The 17,500-nt window shown below is 34.7% G+C and overlaps 1 protein-coding gene across 5 annotated transcripts in view; it reads left to right on the plus strand.

Annotated features, from left to right (window-relative positions):
* Positions 1-17,500, plus strand: part of cdh13 (cadherin 13, H-cadherin (heart)) — a 618,570-nt gene that overhangs the window by 422,081 nt on the left and 178,989 nt on the right. For all 5 annotated transcript variants that reach the window (XM_087293013.1, XM_087293012.1, XM_087293014.1 and 2 more), the window contains one exon: positions 11,160-11,338. In XM_087293013.1, coding sequence (XP_087149139.1) covers positions 11,160-11,338 — 179 coding nt within the window. The remainder of the gene's footprint in view (positions 1-11,159; positions 11,339-17,500) is intronic.

The raw sequence follows: 17,500 nt of genomic DNA on the forward strand, positions 1-17,500 counted from the left end.
AATGCTGTCATAAAAACAGAATTTGACATATTTCAGATGGGTTAGTCAAAGGTAGAGGCTGTAAAACCTATTAAATTGATATGTGGACTTTTGTTTGTAAAAATTAAACCTCGAAAAGACTATTTAAATAAGAAGTGTGCATGTTTTATGTCTGTGTGAGTGAATAGCAAGGTTTATAGTGTTTTAAGCATCTGTAATCTCACTATATAAAAGCATAAACACATAAATTGTCTCGCATTTTTCTTTTTTGTGTGTATGAGAAACTGTTAAAATGAAAGTTGAAAATTATGAGAAAATTTATGCATGACAAATAAACTTTGAGAGATATATTAAAGTTATAGTACTTAATTGATTTATATGATTTAGGTTAAATGGACATGGTTTTATTATTCAAATTTAACTAAAACTCCAGTAAAAGCAATCCAGAAATCAAAATTTTAATTGAAAAAATGCATTTGATTAAAATAATAAGTGGCTATATATATATATATATATATATATATATATATATATATATATATATATATATATATATATATATATTAAAAACTTAAAAAGTCCAGAAAAATATAAAGAAATAAAAAACTCTATGGATTAGTACTTTTGTTGCTATTTTTATTTATTATTTTGTTTTGTTTTTTGTATTTTTATTATATTTTATTCTATTCTAATTTTTTATTTTAAATAAATGTATGTTTATTTTTATTTTTTTATTTTTATTTCTTATTTTTTATTTATTTTTTTATTTGTTTTGTTGTTTCATTATTATTATTTTTTAGGTTAATTGGACATGTTTTTTAATTTAGATTCAACCAAAAGAAAATTAATCTAGAAATTAAATTTTAAATATATTATAATAATTATTATTATTATTATTAATAGTATTGTTGTTTCTTTTTTTTGTTGTTGTTGTCATTATTATATAACTTTATATTATCAGATTGTATCCATCATTTATAATTTAACTTTATTTTGACGTTTTTTAAATTATTTTCTTTAAATTAATTAATCGTTTTATTTATTTAATTTTTTAATTTTTGTATTTTATTTTAATTCGAACCTGGTAAACACAACAAACAATTTATACACATTCCACAACACCTGTGTTTTAAATAAACTTTGCAGTCTTGTTTATATAGGATTTGCATTAGATTTGCATTAGAAAAAAATCTCTAGATTTCTCTATAGATTTCCAAGAAAATTTGCAGCATAAAATAAATACCCTTCTGTTCCTAAACAGCAGTTCTGTGGATTTCACAAGGAAGATTAGCCTCATTATTTGTACACTTTAACTTTAACGTTGACTTAGTCGACATCTAAAGATAGCGTCGTGATCCCTTGTCCAGCCGCTTCATTGTCTGTTTTCCCTCCAGACCTCTCGTCTTCCCCCTCATCCTGGTATCTAGTCCGATCGCTCGCTCACACACACCTGCTCCATCATTATTTCATCCTGTCTCAATCTTTCTCCCGTTCTTTCCTATTATAAAGCCCATCACACAGTGCGCTGGCTTCCCCAGTGTGAATGAGATCCTGAAGTCATATTGATTTCCCAGGATGTCTATAATAGAGGATGGGCCACGTGTGACAGTGGTCTTGTGTTAGCACATTGTAGCCCTTACTTTTTCCTTTTCAAGTCTTTTTGTACAGTGTTGGAGAGCTCGGAATAGACAGGAAGGCTAAGTCGGATGGTGTTGTTTATTTTGCACATACACTTTGCATTGTTTTAGCACCTATATGAAGTAAGCTGTTAACAATGCAAATGTGCTGGTAAAATTAGCACCGAATGCGATTTGCGGTTTTAAGTGCTAGGATTCAGGGATTTTCCATAATTATGACGGGATTGTATCGCTCCACCTGGACTGGATCTTTTAAAAGCCAGAAGTGGATAAGGGCCAGATTGTTTTGTCACTGCATGTGAATGAATTTAAATTATGTTAATGACTATTGAAATATATCACATTTTTGCTTTTTTTTTTTTTGGAAGGAAGGAAGGAAGGAAGAAAAGAAAGAAGGGTGGAAACATCTTAAAATCAGTTAACAATATATCAGCTTTTTATTTATTTTTAATTGAATTATTCAGAACTGTTAACTAAACATTTGGAGTATTTATGAAGAAAAAACATATGCAAAACAAGTCTGATGATCACAAAACAATGCTAATAAAGCAGTTTTTCTCACAATCGTCATTTAACTCAAAAGAAAAAATGTAAATAAATCAGTATCACAGCAGTGTTAATAGCGTTTTTACTCTGTTTACGTCAAACTTAGTTAACAAGTGAAAAAACCTTGTAAATCTTTGCCTAAAAAAAAAAAAAAAAAAATATATATATATATATATATATATATATATATATATATATATATATATATATAATTATATAATTTTATGGTTTTGTAGTTTAGATTATGCATGGTTTAGCTCCCCCTTATATCTGTCTTGTTTCAGTTAAAATATGTAGAAAACAGAATGACTCAAGATATTATTCCACTTTGAAAAACTTATTTAGTCAAGCTTGTTTTTCTTTTAAAGCATCACATCAGTGGGATTTGATACCACAACCTGTTAGAGAATGCATATCTTTTAAGTCATAATTTTAAGAAATTGCTTCTTAATAATCAACATTGTGAACGTTAGGCTTGTTGATATTGTTGTTGTGGTTGTTTTCTGTTTATTTGAGTATTGTTTTTAGTTTGAATGTGTATTTTTATTGTCATGGCCTTTAACATCTGCCTAAGGGACCACCAGTTGAAACTAGTTTTTGAGCTAATTTGGGTACATTTATATTCTTGGGGAATGTTGATTAGTGTGCACTGTCGTGAAAAATAAATTAACTTGTGTAACTTGGATTATAGATAAATGGATGGAGGCAAGAAAGCATGTATGGATGGATGGATAGATGGATGGATGGATGGATGGATGGAGGGAGGAAAAGTAGACAGAATGATAATTCTATAAGCAGATGAAGCAAGATGGATGGATAGATGGAAAGTGTGATGGATGCATGAAAGATAAGAGAATACCGGATGGATGGATGGATGGATGGATGGATGGATGGATGGATGGATGGATGGATGGATGGGATGGATGGATGGATGGATGGATGGATGGATGGATGGATGGATGGATGGATGGATGGATGGATGGATGGATTGATTGATGGACGGACAGACACCAATTTATCTCAACAGTTAATAGGTCATTTGTAGATTTATGAAAAGAAATAGCAATCAGCACTCACGATTAAACCAAATTTAAAAACAGAAAATATATATTTCTATATATTACTATACTATATGTACTATAAGTTGGGATCTATAAAGAAATCTTTTAAAAAGTTAAAAGCCAAAAACCAAACATAACAAACAAAAATTCTCATATAAAACATGTTGTTGAAAGGACAAAATAAATAAAGTAATAATAAAGCTTTCACCCTGTCACATAGCAACTCAACGAGAAACAGAAAGAAGAGAAAGTGCTCTGATTTCTGTGCATTTTGCCCTGAACTGTAGTTATCAGGATATAAATACACCCTTTTAATGCCGTGACACACTTTGAGTTATTATTATGTAAAATCTCTCCTCCACAAAAGCTGAAGGGCCAGGTTTTCAGCCAGCGCTTGATTTTAAGCAGCCGGGGCCATGTGGAAGTGGAAGGCACCCTGTGGAGAAGTCCATGGTTTTGGATGCTTCTCCACTGCCTTGGGTTCTGGAGTGGGGCTCAGTGATTGGCACCCGCCGGGCTTCAGCTGCTGTCAGAAGGCAGAGATGCCCACTAAAATGCCTCGATCCTCCAAACAACACATTCTTTCGCTACATTAGAGAGCGACAGAATGAGGAAAGAGAAGAGTGTGAGCAGCAGATAAAGACAGACCTGTAGGTGTAGACAACTAAAGCTGGTGTTGTAGACAGCTAAACTGGATGTTTGACATTAGAAATGCTCCAATTAAAACTATTATTATTATTATTATTATTATTATTATTATTACTGAAATATGACCAACTTCCAACAGGAGTGTTGGATCCACGCTAGAGCAGTCTGTCTGAAATGGATGTCAGGGTGCTATTTCAGATTATTCAAAAAACATAAAACCACAGCTGCCCAACTCACTGCAGAATTAATTGTGCTCTCCTGTTTCCACCAAAACTGTCGAGATCTCCATGTCAATATTCATGGCCGAGTTGCCATAGCCAAACCTTTGGTCACTCGTGCCAATGCCAAACGTCAGTTTCAATGGTGCCAGCTGTGAAAATGTTGGACTGTGGACAATCAGAAACATGTAGTTTTCTCTGAGTTCAACTTTACTGTCTTTCCCACATCCGGAAGAGTTACAGTATGGAGAAGCCCCAAAGAAGTGTACTACACAGACTGTTGCATGCCCAGAGTGAAGCATGGAGATAGATCAGTGCTGTTTTGGGCTGCAATATCATGGCATTTCCTGGGCCCAATACTTGTGCTAGATGGGCGCTTCACTGCCAAGGACTACCAAACCATTCTGGAGGACCATCTGCACCCAATGGGTACAAAATTTTATAATGAAGGCAGTGCCGTGTATCAAGATGATAATGCATCAATGCACACAGCAAGACTGCTGACAGAGTGGTTTGATGAACATGACAATGAAGTTTAACGTCTCCCATGGCCTGCACAATCACCAGATCCAAATATTATTGAGCCAATCTGGGGTGCTTTGGAGGAGTGAGTCAGGAAACATTTTCCTCCAGCAACATCTTGTAGTGACCTGGCCATTATTTTGCGAGAAGAATGGGTCAAAATCCCTCTGGCCACTGTGCAGGATGTATATCTGTCTTTCCCAAGAGTAATGATGCTGTATTGGTGGCAAAAGGATGCCCTAAACCATAATAATGAGTTATTTTAGTCTAAAATCAGCCATTTCAGTTTCATTGACCAACGCCTGTATATGGATGAAGGGATGGATAGATGGATGGATGGATGGATGGATGGATGGATGGATGGATGTAAGGACGGACGGACAGCGTTATATCTCTCCACGCCTTCCCAACTTTATGCGATTATGTAAATGGATCATAACACATGCTGGAGTGCAAGTGCTATCCGTCCGTACAGCTCATCTTCCACTTACCTGTTCAACTGCGGCCGATTTCAGCATCCCAATGAGCGTCTGCAGCCTTAGTTAATGCAGAGTTACACACCGAGCCTGATATCAAATTAACCGCTCAAGTCAGGCATTTTATGAGACATTATTCATTTCAATGTTCCGCCTCTTGTTCCGTGTGACAAGATGGTGGAATTAAAAGGGGAAAAGAAAGAGGCAGAAAGAGAAAGTCCTCGCTCCGACTGATCCCACAGCCCCAATTAGATGAACAGAGTTGATAATACAGTAATGGAGACCCCGCAAGTCTAGTCATTTCAGGTCCTCCCATTAAACCTTCCAATGTAGTTAACATTGATTTCGGCTTGGCGCTGAGAAGAGTATGGACTTCATAAAGGAAGACAATGGCTCCTGAATTGGGCTCAGCTTTGACATAATTGCCTCATAATTGCATAGCAGTGATTTGCATTCACTTTCTGGCCCTTCCCATCAGCCAATTAGATCCGCTTGTTGATTTATGTGTGTGCTGATGGGAGCTGATGGCTTTTGTCATGGTTCATATTGATGAGTGCTAAATACCTCAAGGCTTTTTTTTTTCTTTATGAGCATGCGGGAGGAGAACAGGTTAATGGAGATACAGGAACCGGATTGAGACATGATTCAGAGTTAAGGGGTTGTGTGGTGATTAGGGTGATTGTGCTATTCTTTTGTAAATATTTGTGCAGTTGTGGAAAATAATGTATTCTGTATGTAATGAATAAGTGTTTTTTAAAACAAACTCTTTAGACGAGACTAGTTTTTACTGAATTTGTGATTTAGTCTTCTTTGCTTAATGGGATCGTTTACCCAGAAATGAGGATTTGCTCACCTTCAAGTCATCAATAACTTTTAAAGAAGATTTTTAGATGAAACTGTGGTCCTTGACAATCCATTTCACCAGCATGGCCCACGCCACACTTTAAGCTAGACTTTACTGTAGGGATGTAGGGATGAAAGGGATAGTAGGAGAAAAGTGAGATGAAGGGGAGTAAGAGGATGACTGGTTAACAGGTGGGTAGGTTGATCGGGCATCCAACTATGCCCAGAGACTCAGAGTGGGGTTATTGTCCTTGTAATAGTTTGGCAGAGTGATTGGACCCCCTGATTCAACCTACAACCTGTTGGAGTGAAGAGGGTTATAGGATTGTGAATGGGAAGCAAGGAAATGGAGGAAGGGAGGGTGGGTTTAAAGAGTGAGAAGAACAGTGCTAGAGGGATGTCTTCTTAAATAAGTTTAAGGGAGTAGGTGATTGGTTAAGGAGACAAAGTGAGGTGTGATTCCGCTGCTGAACCTTTATTAATAAGTTAACTCCATAAAATGTTAATGCTGGCACATTGAGATAAATAATAGTTTAAAAAACATTTAAAAATGTAATTAAAAATATTTAATAATTGTTCTCTCTGATGTCTAAGCCAACTATTTGTAATTAATTTTGATTGTAAATATTAATGTAACTGTTGTACAATTCACAGTGGCAGATCTCTGAACCCATCTCTGGGAAACGTCCATACACACTCATTCACACTCATACACTGCGGACAATTTAGCCTACCCAATTTACCTATTGCGCATGTTTTTGGACTGTTGGGAAAACCGGAGGAAACCCACGCGAACGTGGGGAGAACATGCAAACTCTACACAGAAATGCCAGCTGAGGCTCCAACCAGCGACCTTCTTGCTGTGAGGTGACAGCACTACCTACCGCACCACTGTGTCTATATACCCCACTATATATCTCTTTTAACAAATTTACAGCCAAAAAAAAATTAATAGTAAAATAAAGATTTTACTCTGTCACATAGAAATCCAGTGAGAAGAAAAGAAAATGGGAAACTGATCAATTATAGTTATCAGGATACAAAAAAACACTTTTAATGCCGTGACACAAGCATGCAAATCGCATTTTGCCATGAACTGTATATATCAGGATATAAATACAGAGCAACCGTAAGTTACTGAGCTTTTTACAAGAAACCATGATCAGGACATGGGATCCCTGACATGTACTATTTGCAGCATTGTTTCTGTATTTGTATGTATTGTGATAATTTGTATGCATGTGTCTTGTCAAACTGGTTGGGCCCTATCATACACCCCACACAATAAGGCGCAATTTGGTGCAATTTGTTGCTATTTTAAGACCAGCGCAACCCTAATTTTCATGTTTTGCGCCACGTTTCTTAAATAGCAAATTCATTTGCATCACTTTATAAACAAATGGGTGTGCCAGTCTATAAAAGAGATGTGTTAAGGCGTATTGTTGGCACGTAGCTATTTTGAGAAACTATTGACTAAGTAAAAGCTTGTCTAAATTTTAGCACAGAGCCTGTTAGTTATGGGCCTATGCAGGTTCAAACACTTACACATTGCTTAATGCCAGTGCTTTATTTGTGAATTGCGAGGTCCCGGAACAGATCGGGGTAATGGATCCGGCATGTTACCCGAGAATGTGTAGATGTCTCGCAGACTAAAGTGAAGAGGGTTGAGGAGGAGGATCGGTAAAATAAGGTAGCGGATCAGATTTCAGAGGTGCTGGATCCGGATCCAGATTCGGCGTGTTCTGGCACAATTTAAGCCCTGTTTAATGCACACAGGATGTACAGCAATACACAAATATTTTTACAAATGAAAAAAACTTAAGAATTAAACTGTTACAAAAATTATTATTTTCAGCATACATATAAAAAACACTGCCTTCATGCTTTTTCGGTTTATTCATGACAACATTGTTATTTTAATGTTATCGTTATTAATAGCAGTAGTATTTATTACATGCGTATTTATATTTGTTTTTATAAAAACATGTTTAGATTTGTCCACCATTCGGGTTTTGGTGACGTACAGAATGCATCACCATATGGGGCATATGTATAGGTTTGAATATAACTGGATGTAACTATTATTGTTCCTTTATTTGTTTGCTGGAAATTAGAACCGAATTTAGAAAAAGTTTTAAAACAAATCTTTGCCCTTAACAAACTAAATTAAATTAAGATTAATTAAATCATCAAAATAAACAAACTCAAAACACACCCATACCTCATTAAAAGAATAAGCACAGCACTGTTAGACCATAGGCTTTGGCGCAAATCATATTTTTCTGTCCTCAAAACAGCAAAAGTGGATTCGGACATGCCCTTAATGCTTCTGCGCCATGTGCTTTAAACTTTGTGACTAGATTGTTAAAATAGAGCCCATTGTGTTTTTCTGTATACAGTAGATGTGTATTCTTAACACATTTGAAGTTACTTTTCTAGTATCTCATATCTCGTAAAATATCTAAATTAAATATTTTGTAACTTATTATACTATCATATTTGATTAATCTAATTCATCATTGCGAAATAAATTAATTAATTCATTTGATTCACTTTGTAACTTCTCAAAACAACAAGAACAAAACCATTAAATAGCTAAAAGCGTTTTTCATCCTTAATTCCAATGCAAAGTTGCCCTTCACAAAACCAAGCACGAGTGCTCTCGTCGGGATGCTTGTCTTGCTGTATGCATGTGAGAGAGAAAGTAAACGCTTGAGTGTATGTGTGTGTGTCTGCGAACAAGGAGGTCGTCTAACTTGGTGTATCCGAACAGTGAAGTGGAACCGTTCGCTCAGACTAGCGGTGTCAGGAGAGAGACTCGCTCAGCGCTTCAGCATGTGTAATTAATCATTAGAGGTGTTCTGCTTAACCGCCGCCTCAGATACTCACTTCTGCTTTAATTACTTATAATTGCCTTCTACTCATTTACTTTAAGATGCTAAAATTGCTATTTGAAAGCGTTCAGCACATCCTCCCCCCAAATTTTATATTTTTTATATTATTTATTCATCTGTTTTTGACCTAGCAAGTTATATTCCATGTGATGATGCAAGGTTGAGCAGGGAGGCTTCTATTATGCATCTTAATACACCTATGATAAGGTAAAACAAGGTTTTGGTGTCTGTGAAATTCAGCTCAAAATAGCCATCAGATCCTTTATAATATCCTTCTGAAAATGTCAATTTTTTGGGTGAGAGGGAATTGTAGCTGTTTTGCGCCTTTGCCTTTTAATGCAAATAAGCTGGTTCTCCCCTGGGCATGTCCGCTGATATATAGCATCATATATCAAATAAATTTAGCTAAATTTTCTATTATAGCTACTGTATAAATAATCCGGGACCCCTGTTGTGTGATTGAAGCATCCTCATTTATAGTTGTGTACTGATATGCAGCTGTGTTGATTCCAGCATTATTCACTCTAATAAATTCCCAGAATTTTACAATATGTTACCGTATTTTTTTACAGTAACTTACACTAGTGTCACTTTACAGGATTTAATTGTTTGATTTTATGTATTCAGAATTTTATTGTGAAATGAAGGTAGACATGATCACTGTAAATTACTGTAAAAAATGTATATATATATTGCATGTTATAGGAATTCAAACACTATTAATATTGTATTCAACATAATAAATAATACACATTAACTTTTATGCTAGTACAGGCACTTTTTTGATATTTAGAAATATTTACAGAATTATTGTTATTATGAAGTACCTCACAGTAATTTTCTGTGAATTCACATTCAGTACCTTACCGTGAAAATAATGCAATTATTATACAGTACATTACTGAAAACTTAAGGTCAAATTTAGTGTGAATTACATAGCATTTTTACTATCATGTCTTAATTTTTTTTTAATTCCCTGTCTTAAAATTAGGGCTTCCTAAAAGAGATTTTAATCGAGTGGTTTTTATGTTACATCCTTGACGTTCAGACCAGGGTCATAACACTAATCACAAATAGTTTACTTTAAAAATATGTAGAATTCTAAATAATTCAGTCATGTTGTCTCAACACAAATTGAATAAGTTATCATATGTAAGTAGATTAGAAAAAAAAAACAATTAAGTAGTGCCAAAAAATCTCAATAATTTTTTTTTTGTTACAGCTCATTTTAATAAGTAGTTTGAACAAGCAGATTTTTTTTTCATTTAGTTTTAGAAAATATTTTAATCCCTTTTTCTTTGTAAATCTTGAGTTGTAGACATGATAATAAAACCTGAGAGACCTGATAAAACAAATCATGTTAATCAGTATTGATTGCTGGAGAAAATCGCACTGCTACATAACGGTGAGGTTGTACTCAATATCATTACACTGTAAACATTGTATTATATGATCAATTAGTTCTGCCAGCATATGTTTTAGGTCATTGCAACTTATTAAACTAAATTAATCATGTTCTAACTTAATTCTATAAGTTGCACAAACTTTTTAAGTCAGTTTACCATACTATAAGTTATTAATTTATAATAATTGTTGAATGCTGTTTAATTACAAGATATATTTTTAGAAAGTCTTGTTTTGTTTATTTCACTTTAACATGGCTGTATACACACTATGCTACACATATTTATTTTTTCGAAAAAACACCCAAAGGTTGATTGTGCACGATAGGAGCCCTTTCACGTCACTGATAGAGGCCATTAACTTCAGGAGATAGATCTGACTTATTTTCATGTCACTGTCTGGTCACTGTGACTTTGAGAGGCTCTGGCTCCATTTGCGGCCCACTTTTTTTGGTGGCTGAGCACATTCAGATGAGATGGGGAGAAAATGAAATAGATGAACGGCGCCGCCTGAACTGAGATATGAGGCTCTCTCCGGATAGCGTTGTTCATTCCGGAGGCCACGTCTGAGAGGAGAGGAGGCGAGCAGATATGTCAAGGATTGACTAGGATTACAGTTCATCTGCCAAGAACGGCATCCTTATTTCAGATGCAGTACAATATAAAACTCCACTGCGCTGGGAGAATCGTAACACGGCCTCTTAGAAGTGCGCTTTTGCTCTTCTGTGTTTTTCTGTCTGCCCTGAAGCCCCATTCAAAACGAGTTCGATCGATTCCAGTTCCGTTCGGCTGTGCGGTTTAATGAAAAATGGCAATACAAGTGGTGTTGGTGTACAGATACAACCTTAAGGATATACTTGGTACCAAAGCGTGAAGCATCTTAGCCGTTTGTCTCCATTATGACTCATGGCTTTTCTAACTGTTTTTGGCAGGTACTACAGTGATGACTATGACGGCTTATGATGCAGACGATCCCAATACGGACAATGCTGTGCTGCGCTACATCATCGTGAGACAGCAGCCCGATAAACCTTCACCCAATATGTTCTACATCGACCCGGAAAGAGGCGACATTGTCACTGTTATTGCGCCACACCAGCTCGATAGAGAGGTATGTGCTTTTTATTAAGTTCTGCTTTGCTGGATGGATATATTGCAAACTTGTAAAGAACATGCTGTATTTATATTTTATATATCAGGATATAAATACAGAGCAGCAATAAACATAAATACAAACGGCTTGCTGCATGTGTTGTGAGAAGGCAGGCTCCACCCACAAGTGATGTCATGGATTAGTTATGGGTTAGGTTGAAATAGTGATATTTAGTGGAGATTGATTTTTTCCTGTAACTGCGTATCCTTAACGCTTTCTACATGTAAAGTCAACTTTCAATGTTGCATTATTTGGTGTTTATAAATAGGATTTATACTAGTATATTACTTTTATTATAGCAAGATTTAAGAATATGTTGAAGAATGATTAATGAAAAGCATATATACATAGCCTTTTTTTTAAATGATGGTAAATCATATCAAATGTTTACTATTTTAGGTCCGTTAGGATTACCTAAATGATTTACATTTGCTAAATGCCAGAATAATTATACATTTTTTTTAGGATAATTTTTATTAACTTCTAGACAGTCAAAAGTTTACATACATTTCCTTAGTATTTATTTAACTTTGCTTTTAAACTGTATAACTTTGGTCAAATGTTTTGGGGATCCTTTCACAAGCTTCTCACCGTAGTTTGAAGGAATTTTGGCCCATTCCTCCTGACAGAATTAGTGTAACTGAGTCAGATTTGTTGGCTGTTTTGTTTGCACAAAGCTTTTTCAACTCTGCTCATACATTTTCTATAGGATTGAGATCAGGGGTTTGTGATTGCCACTCCAAAACATTTACATTGTTGTCCTTAAAGCACATTTAAACTAATTTGGCAGTATGCTTAGGGTCATGCTCTGTTTGGAAGACCTATTTGTGGCTAAGTTTTAATTTCCTGGCTGATGTCTTGAGATGTTGCTTCAATATTTCTACATAATATTCTTTCTTCATGATGCCATCTAAGCTGTGAAGTGGACCAGTCCCTCCTGTAGCAAAACAGCCCCACAACATGATGCTGCCACCCCATACTTCACAGTTGGGATGGTGTTCCTTGGCTTGCAAGCTTTCCCCTTTGTCCTCCAAATGTAACACTGGTCATTTTGGATAAACAGTTCAATCTTAGTTCCTCACATCACAGGACATGTCTCCAAAAATTATTATTTTCCCCAGTGTAATTTAACTAACTGTAATCTGGCTTTTTTGTTGATTCTGGCTTGTTGATTTTCCCATGTTGTCACACAAGAAATCAGTTTGTTTGAGGCTTTCCTTAAATACTATTCTACAGTTGTGCCTTCAATTAACTCAAATGTTGTCAACTAGACATCAGAAACTTACAAACATGCTTTTTTCACAGGCATAATAATCTTATTGTATGTAAACTTGACATTCAAGAAAACTTAAAAAAATTTCTCAAAAAATAAATCTCTCTCATTATTCTGCTATTAAGTATAACAGAAACAAATTTGATAATCCTAACTTACCTAAAAGAGAAAAAGTTTAGTCACATTAACATCCAATTTTTTTTTAATGGTTATGTGCCTTTTTATAGTGTATCTAAACTTCTGGTTTCAACTGTATACATATATAAAGAGTTTAGTTGCCAAAGCCTCTAAATGCCATCTGAAAATTTCTTCTAAAATTAGCATTTTTATCAGGCTCTTGTGGGTAGGTTTTGAAATTTTACTTTTACGGCAAAGAATAAGTCCTTTTCATGGTCTTAATCATGAAATAACCAACACAATCTCACGGCAATTCAGAACTTTTTGATTTAGTGGCTAATTCGTATGAATTCGTACGATCTAATTCGTACAATTTAGTATGATTTGCGCATCCACCAATGACGGTTGAATTAGCCACTAAACTGGCAAAACGTAAAATACTTACGTTTTCTCTTGAGATCAGGCTGAAATAACTCAACATAAGCAAAGGAGGCTGAGAAAGATGTTCATTTTCGATACAAATTTCAGACGGCATTTTGAGGTTTTTGCCTTTGAACTCTTCATTTATATATATACAGTATATGACGTCATAAGCAATGCAGTTCTCTATTACAGATCAGTGATTGCTACAGCATATGAGCTATGTAAGCAATGTAATTAAACCTCACAGCAAACATGAACAAATTTGTGGTGGAAGCTTGTCCACCATTTCAGAATATCTTCACATTGCTGCTGCTCCATCATTGGCTAAGTTCTTGTTTTGCAGTCAATTTCCATACGATAAGAGTGGCAAGCTTACAAAATGTGTGGTAGATATTTCAAAAACGCCCGTATAAATATTTCAAAGCCATGCTTGAGAAACCTCTAACAGGAGCGCCGACAGAACAGACCTTTTTTTATTCAAACCTATCTGTGCAAACAAGCAAGCGTAGCGTTAGCAAACACAAGGGCCAAATCTGTGGGGACGAACAATAACCGTGCTGTGTTTTAATGTTTAACTCTCCTCAAGACACCTTTAAAGTGAGTATATTAGAGCAGATTCAGCATATTAAAGCAGTGTTTTTTCATGTTGTTAGTAGGCTGGATGAATGCTATGGTTTCTTTTGGACGAGGGGTGTTAGCGGTGCATGCTAATGAGCGACTGGAGGCAGCGTATCCCAGATCCTAAGCAGAGCGAGACAACAGCATGATTGCTTTTTCTGTGGGGTGACGAATGAAGGAACATCAATTCGGCCCGCTGCTGGAAGAGGAATATTAGCTGTTGTCAGACACTTAGAGCATGCTTTAATTGAGGTTATACACACTTATCCAGCAACATCGGCTGTGTCCGACAAGGCCAGTAGAAAACCCCTCAGCTGGAACAGAGCGAAGCCGTCATTAAATGCATGTTTGGGTGCATTGGAGAGAGTCGAGTTGACGTTGTAATTGAAATGTTACATGAAAGATGTCTGAATGGAGCTGTTTGTTTTGATTTCTCAATAGTGAAGCGCTGGATGTCGACAAACTTTGCTAACTCCTACTGTCAGCGCTGCGTCTTCCTGACAACACGGGCGATTCCCATGAGTCTGTGCTTCGTCGCAGTTGATCTCATATGTGTGACAGATGTTTTACACAATGAGCTCCGGGGGATTTCAGGTGCTTTAAAGAGACAAGTGCGTGACAGGACTGCTTGTTGTGTTGCAATCGCATGGTATTTCTTTATAGTTGAGGTGATCTGCAAGTTACAGCAAATTACAGCTTTTTCTACTATTCTAAAAGCACCTTTTTTATATTATCTCCGAATGATACATTGCTATTTGTTTCCAGGACTGCCCAGAAAATGCTGTTTTTTTTCCACTGTTCTATAAGCGCCATCTACTGGCAGAGAATAAAATTTCATTTTTTATTCAGCCTGTTTACTGTTACTGGGGTGGCAAATGGCCTGTCCATCTAATATTTTGGTTTATTTACACACTTTTCTTATAACCTGCACCAGTAAAACAAAACATTTTCAACTATTACTCGCTGGTTAGTATAGTAAAACTCCACCTTCTATTTTGTAAAACTTGTGTTCAATTTACCTTGTTAGTTTTAAGAAATGTTCTGTTTTCTATAATAATTTTTATTATTTATATTTATACAATCCATAGCCTAGTAAGTTGTCATTCTTTAGGACAATGTTTCATTAGGATATAGTTTCCCAAAACACAATGAAATAAACAGAAATGACATTCTTTAGTAGAAATGTTTATTTTTAATTCTTTAATTTATAATTCATTATGTGTCCTGTAATTACAGTGATTTTGGTTGATTTAATGAATCCTTCCTGAATAATAGTAGTAAAAAAAAAAAAAAAAACTGATTGAAGAATCACTAAAATAATGCTACTGTCTAATAAAGGCTGGTTTTCTGTTACACAATTTTTGCGTCAAATATTGACTAACTCAAAGTTGGGTTATTTATTTATTTTATAACCCAAAATGTAATTAAATTAAAATTATATATAAAACTGTATATATTTATCCTAATAATTTGGTTTCACAATATATCGTCAGCTTGGAATTAGAAGGTTCTATCTGTGTTCTGAATGATTTTGAGATATTGAGCTTCAAAGTTTTTGCATTCCATAAAGCAAACAGTATTTTTGTAACGTTTGTTTATTTTTTTTTACATTTATTTTAAATTTTTTTATAAAAACTCTTAAAATTTAAACAACTTAAAACAGACCATAATGTAAATAAGTTGTCATTTATATATATATATATATATATATATATATATATATATATATATATATATATATATATATATATATATATATATATATATATATATATATATATATATATATATTTAAGAATATGTCAATAACTAAATTTTGACAAAAATGTCAGATAGAACCTTATAATTCTAAGGCAACGATATGACTCAAAATTAAGTTACAACAACCAGCATTTTTGAATTGTATACTGTATAACAATAAAGATAAATTTCCCTCACCATTGGTGATCAGTATCAGCCAATCCTGCTTCAAGGAATCGATGATTGTTTGCAAAATAATCCTGATCGGATCACCCTAACATTTTAGAAAGTAATTTAAAAGTTCACAAACTAAACTTTTACAAAATTACATATATGCCCACATTGGTGCCAGAAAATCCAGGTGGAATTGTAAAATCTATTTTGCCCCTGAACTCTCGAGCATTGAATCCAGTCAGTCAAACACATTCATTCCTCTCCTCTTTTTTTTTCCTGTCGTTTTTGCACTGAAAACTGCGATGAAAGCCAAATTCTGTGGACTAATAGGTTGAGATGAGAGTAGCTTTTAGAGGTTGTGTGGCTGCATTCATATCAATCAGCAGAGAGGAAAGCAGACATTTTAAAAGAGGAATTGATCTGCTAGTCTACCTCTTGTTGTGGGGACTTTATTTTCTTGTGGCTCCAGAGCAATTAGCCATGTGTTTATGGTTCAGTCGGGTGGATTAAAGCAACCAGTGTGAGAAATTGACTCCTTGTGAGCAATAAATCCTTGAATGATCAAAAGAATGATAAAAAAAAGTGTCAATAATGTGTATAGCCTAAAGTATGGCGAGGAAAACATTCCCTGTGGATCCCACATCTTCATCTAAAAATACAAACATCTGAATGTACTTTAAGTGTCCAATGCAGAAATACAGATTATTAAATTAAATTAAATTAAATTAAATTAAATTAAATTAAATTAAATTAAATTAAATTAAATTAAATTAAATTAAATTAAATTAAATTTTGTTTTATTTTATTTTATTTTATTTTATTTATCTTTTTTATTTTATTTTAACCAAATATGCTGATTTATTTTGTTCACCTTTAGCTTCCTTAAAGCTTTGTAATTACCTGTAAATGAAGAAAAAAAAAAGGAACTTATCATAAGGTCTCGGTGTTCCACTAGAATTGGAAAAGTTGATATAATTAATTGAATTCATGTTCATATAAAAGTCTTTCTGCAAAAACATCAATTGGGCTGGTTCAGGTAATGGCTTGTCAACAACTTGCATGGATGTCACAAGCAGAGATTTCTAAATGAACAGGTCAAGTGTTCCTTTCCTGTTCCTTCGCTGTCTTTCACATCTGCCTGCGTGACTAATAATGTTTGTTGCTCTTGTTTTAGCTTTTGGCAAAGTATGCGATGTTCCACATCAGATATGATTAATACAGATTGTTGGAAGTAAGAACGTCAACAACAATTTTAGTGCAATATATTTTACAGAAAGCACAGATTGACTGACTCTTTCTGTTGTAGACTTGCATACAAATTGCAAAATACTTGGCATGTTTTAGACATAGTATTAACAGAGTATTGACAGAGGCCAGAAAAGCAGCAGAATAACCAACAGACTACTTTTTAAAACCTTTTATTAACTTTACTTAATCTTACTATCAACACAGAAAAACTGATTTTCAGAATTGACTTAACACACTTAACACATCTTGACCTTAATGTCATATTTATGTGTTTCTGAGCCTTAAATCTTAGCATTATAAATCTTCTGCACAGTTTTATTGTAACTCATGTTTAGGTGATCACATTTTGTATGTTTTAAAAAGTGAGAATATTTACCAGGAATATTTATGATTTCATTTATGAAAATCTCACTAAAGCTAGAGTAGCTTGCTTAGCGAGCAGCTAGCTCGCTGCAACTCTCACATGGTCACCCACTGAAGCTAAGCAGGGCTGGGTCCAGCCAGTATCTGGATGGGAGACCACATGG

The sequence above is a fragment of the Danio rerio genome, chromosome 18 (genome assembly GCF_052040795.2).
Source record: "Danio rerio strain M-AB ecotype USA chromosome 18, GRCz13ab, whole genome shotgun sequence".
NCBI classification, from domain to species: Eukaryota; Metazoa; Chordata; class Actinopteri; order Cypriniformes; family Danionidae; genus Danio; species Danio rerio.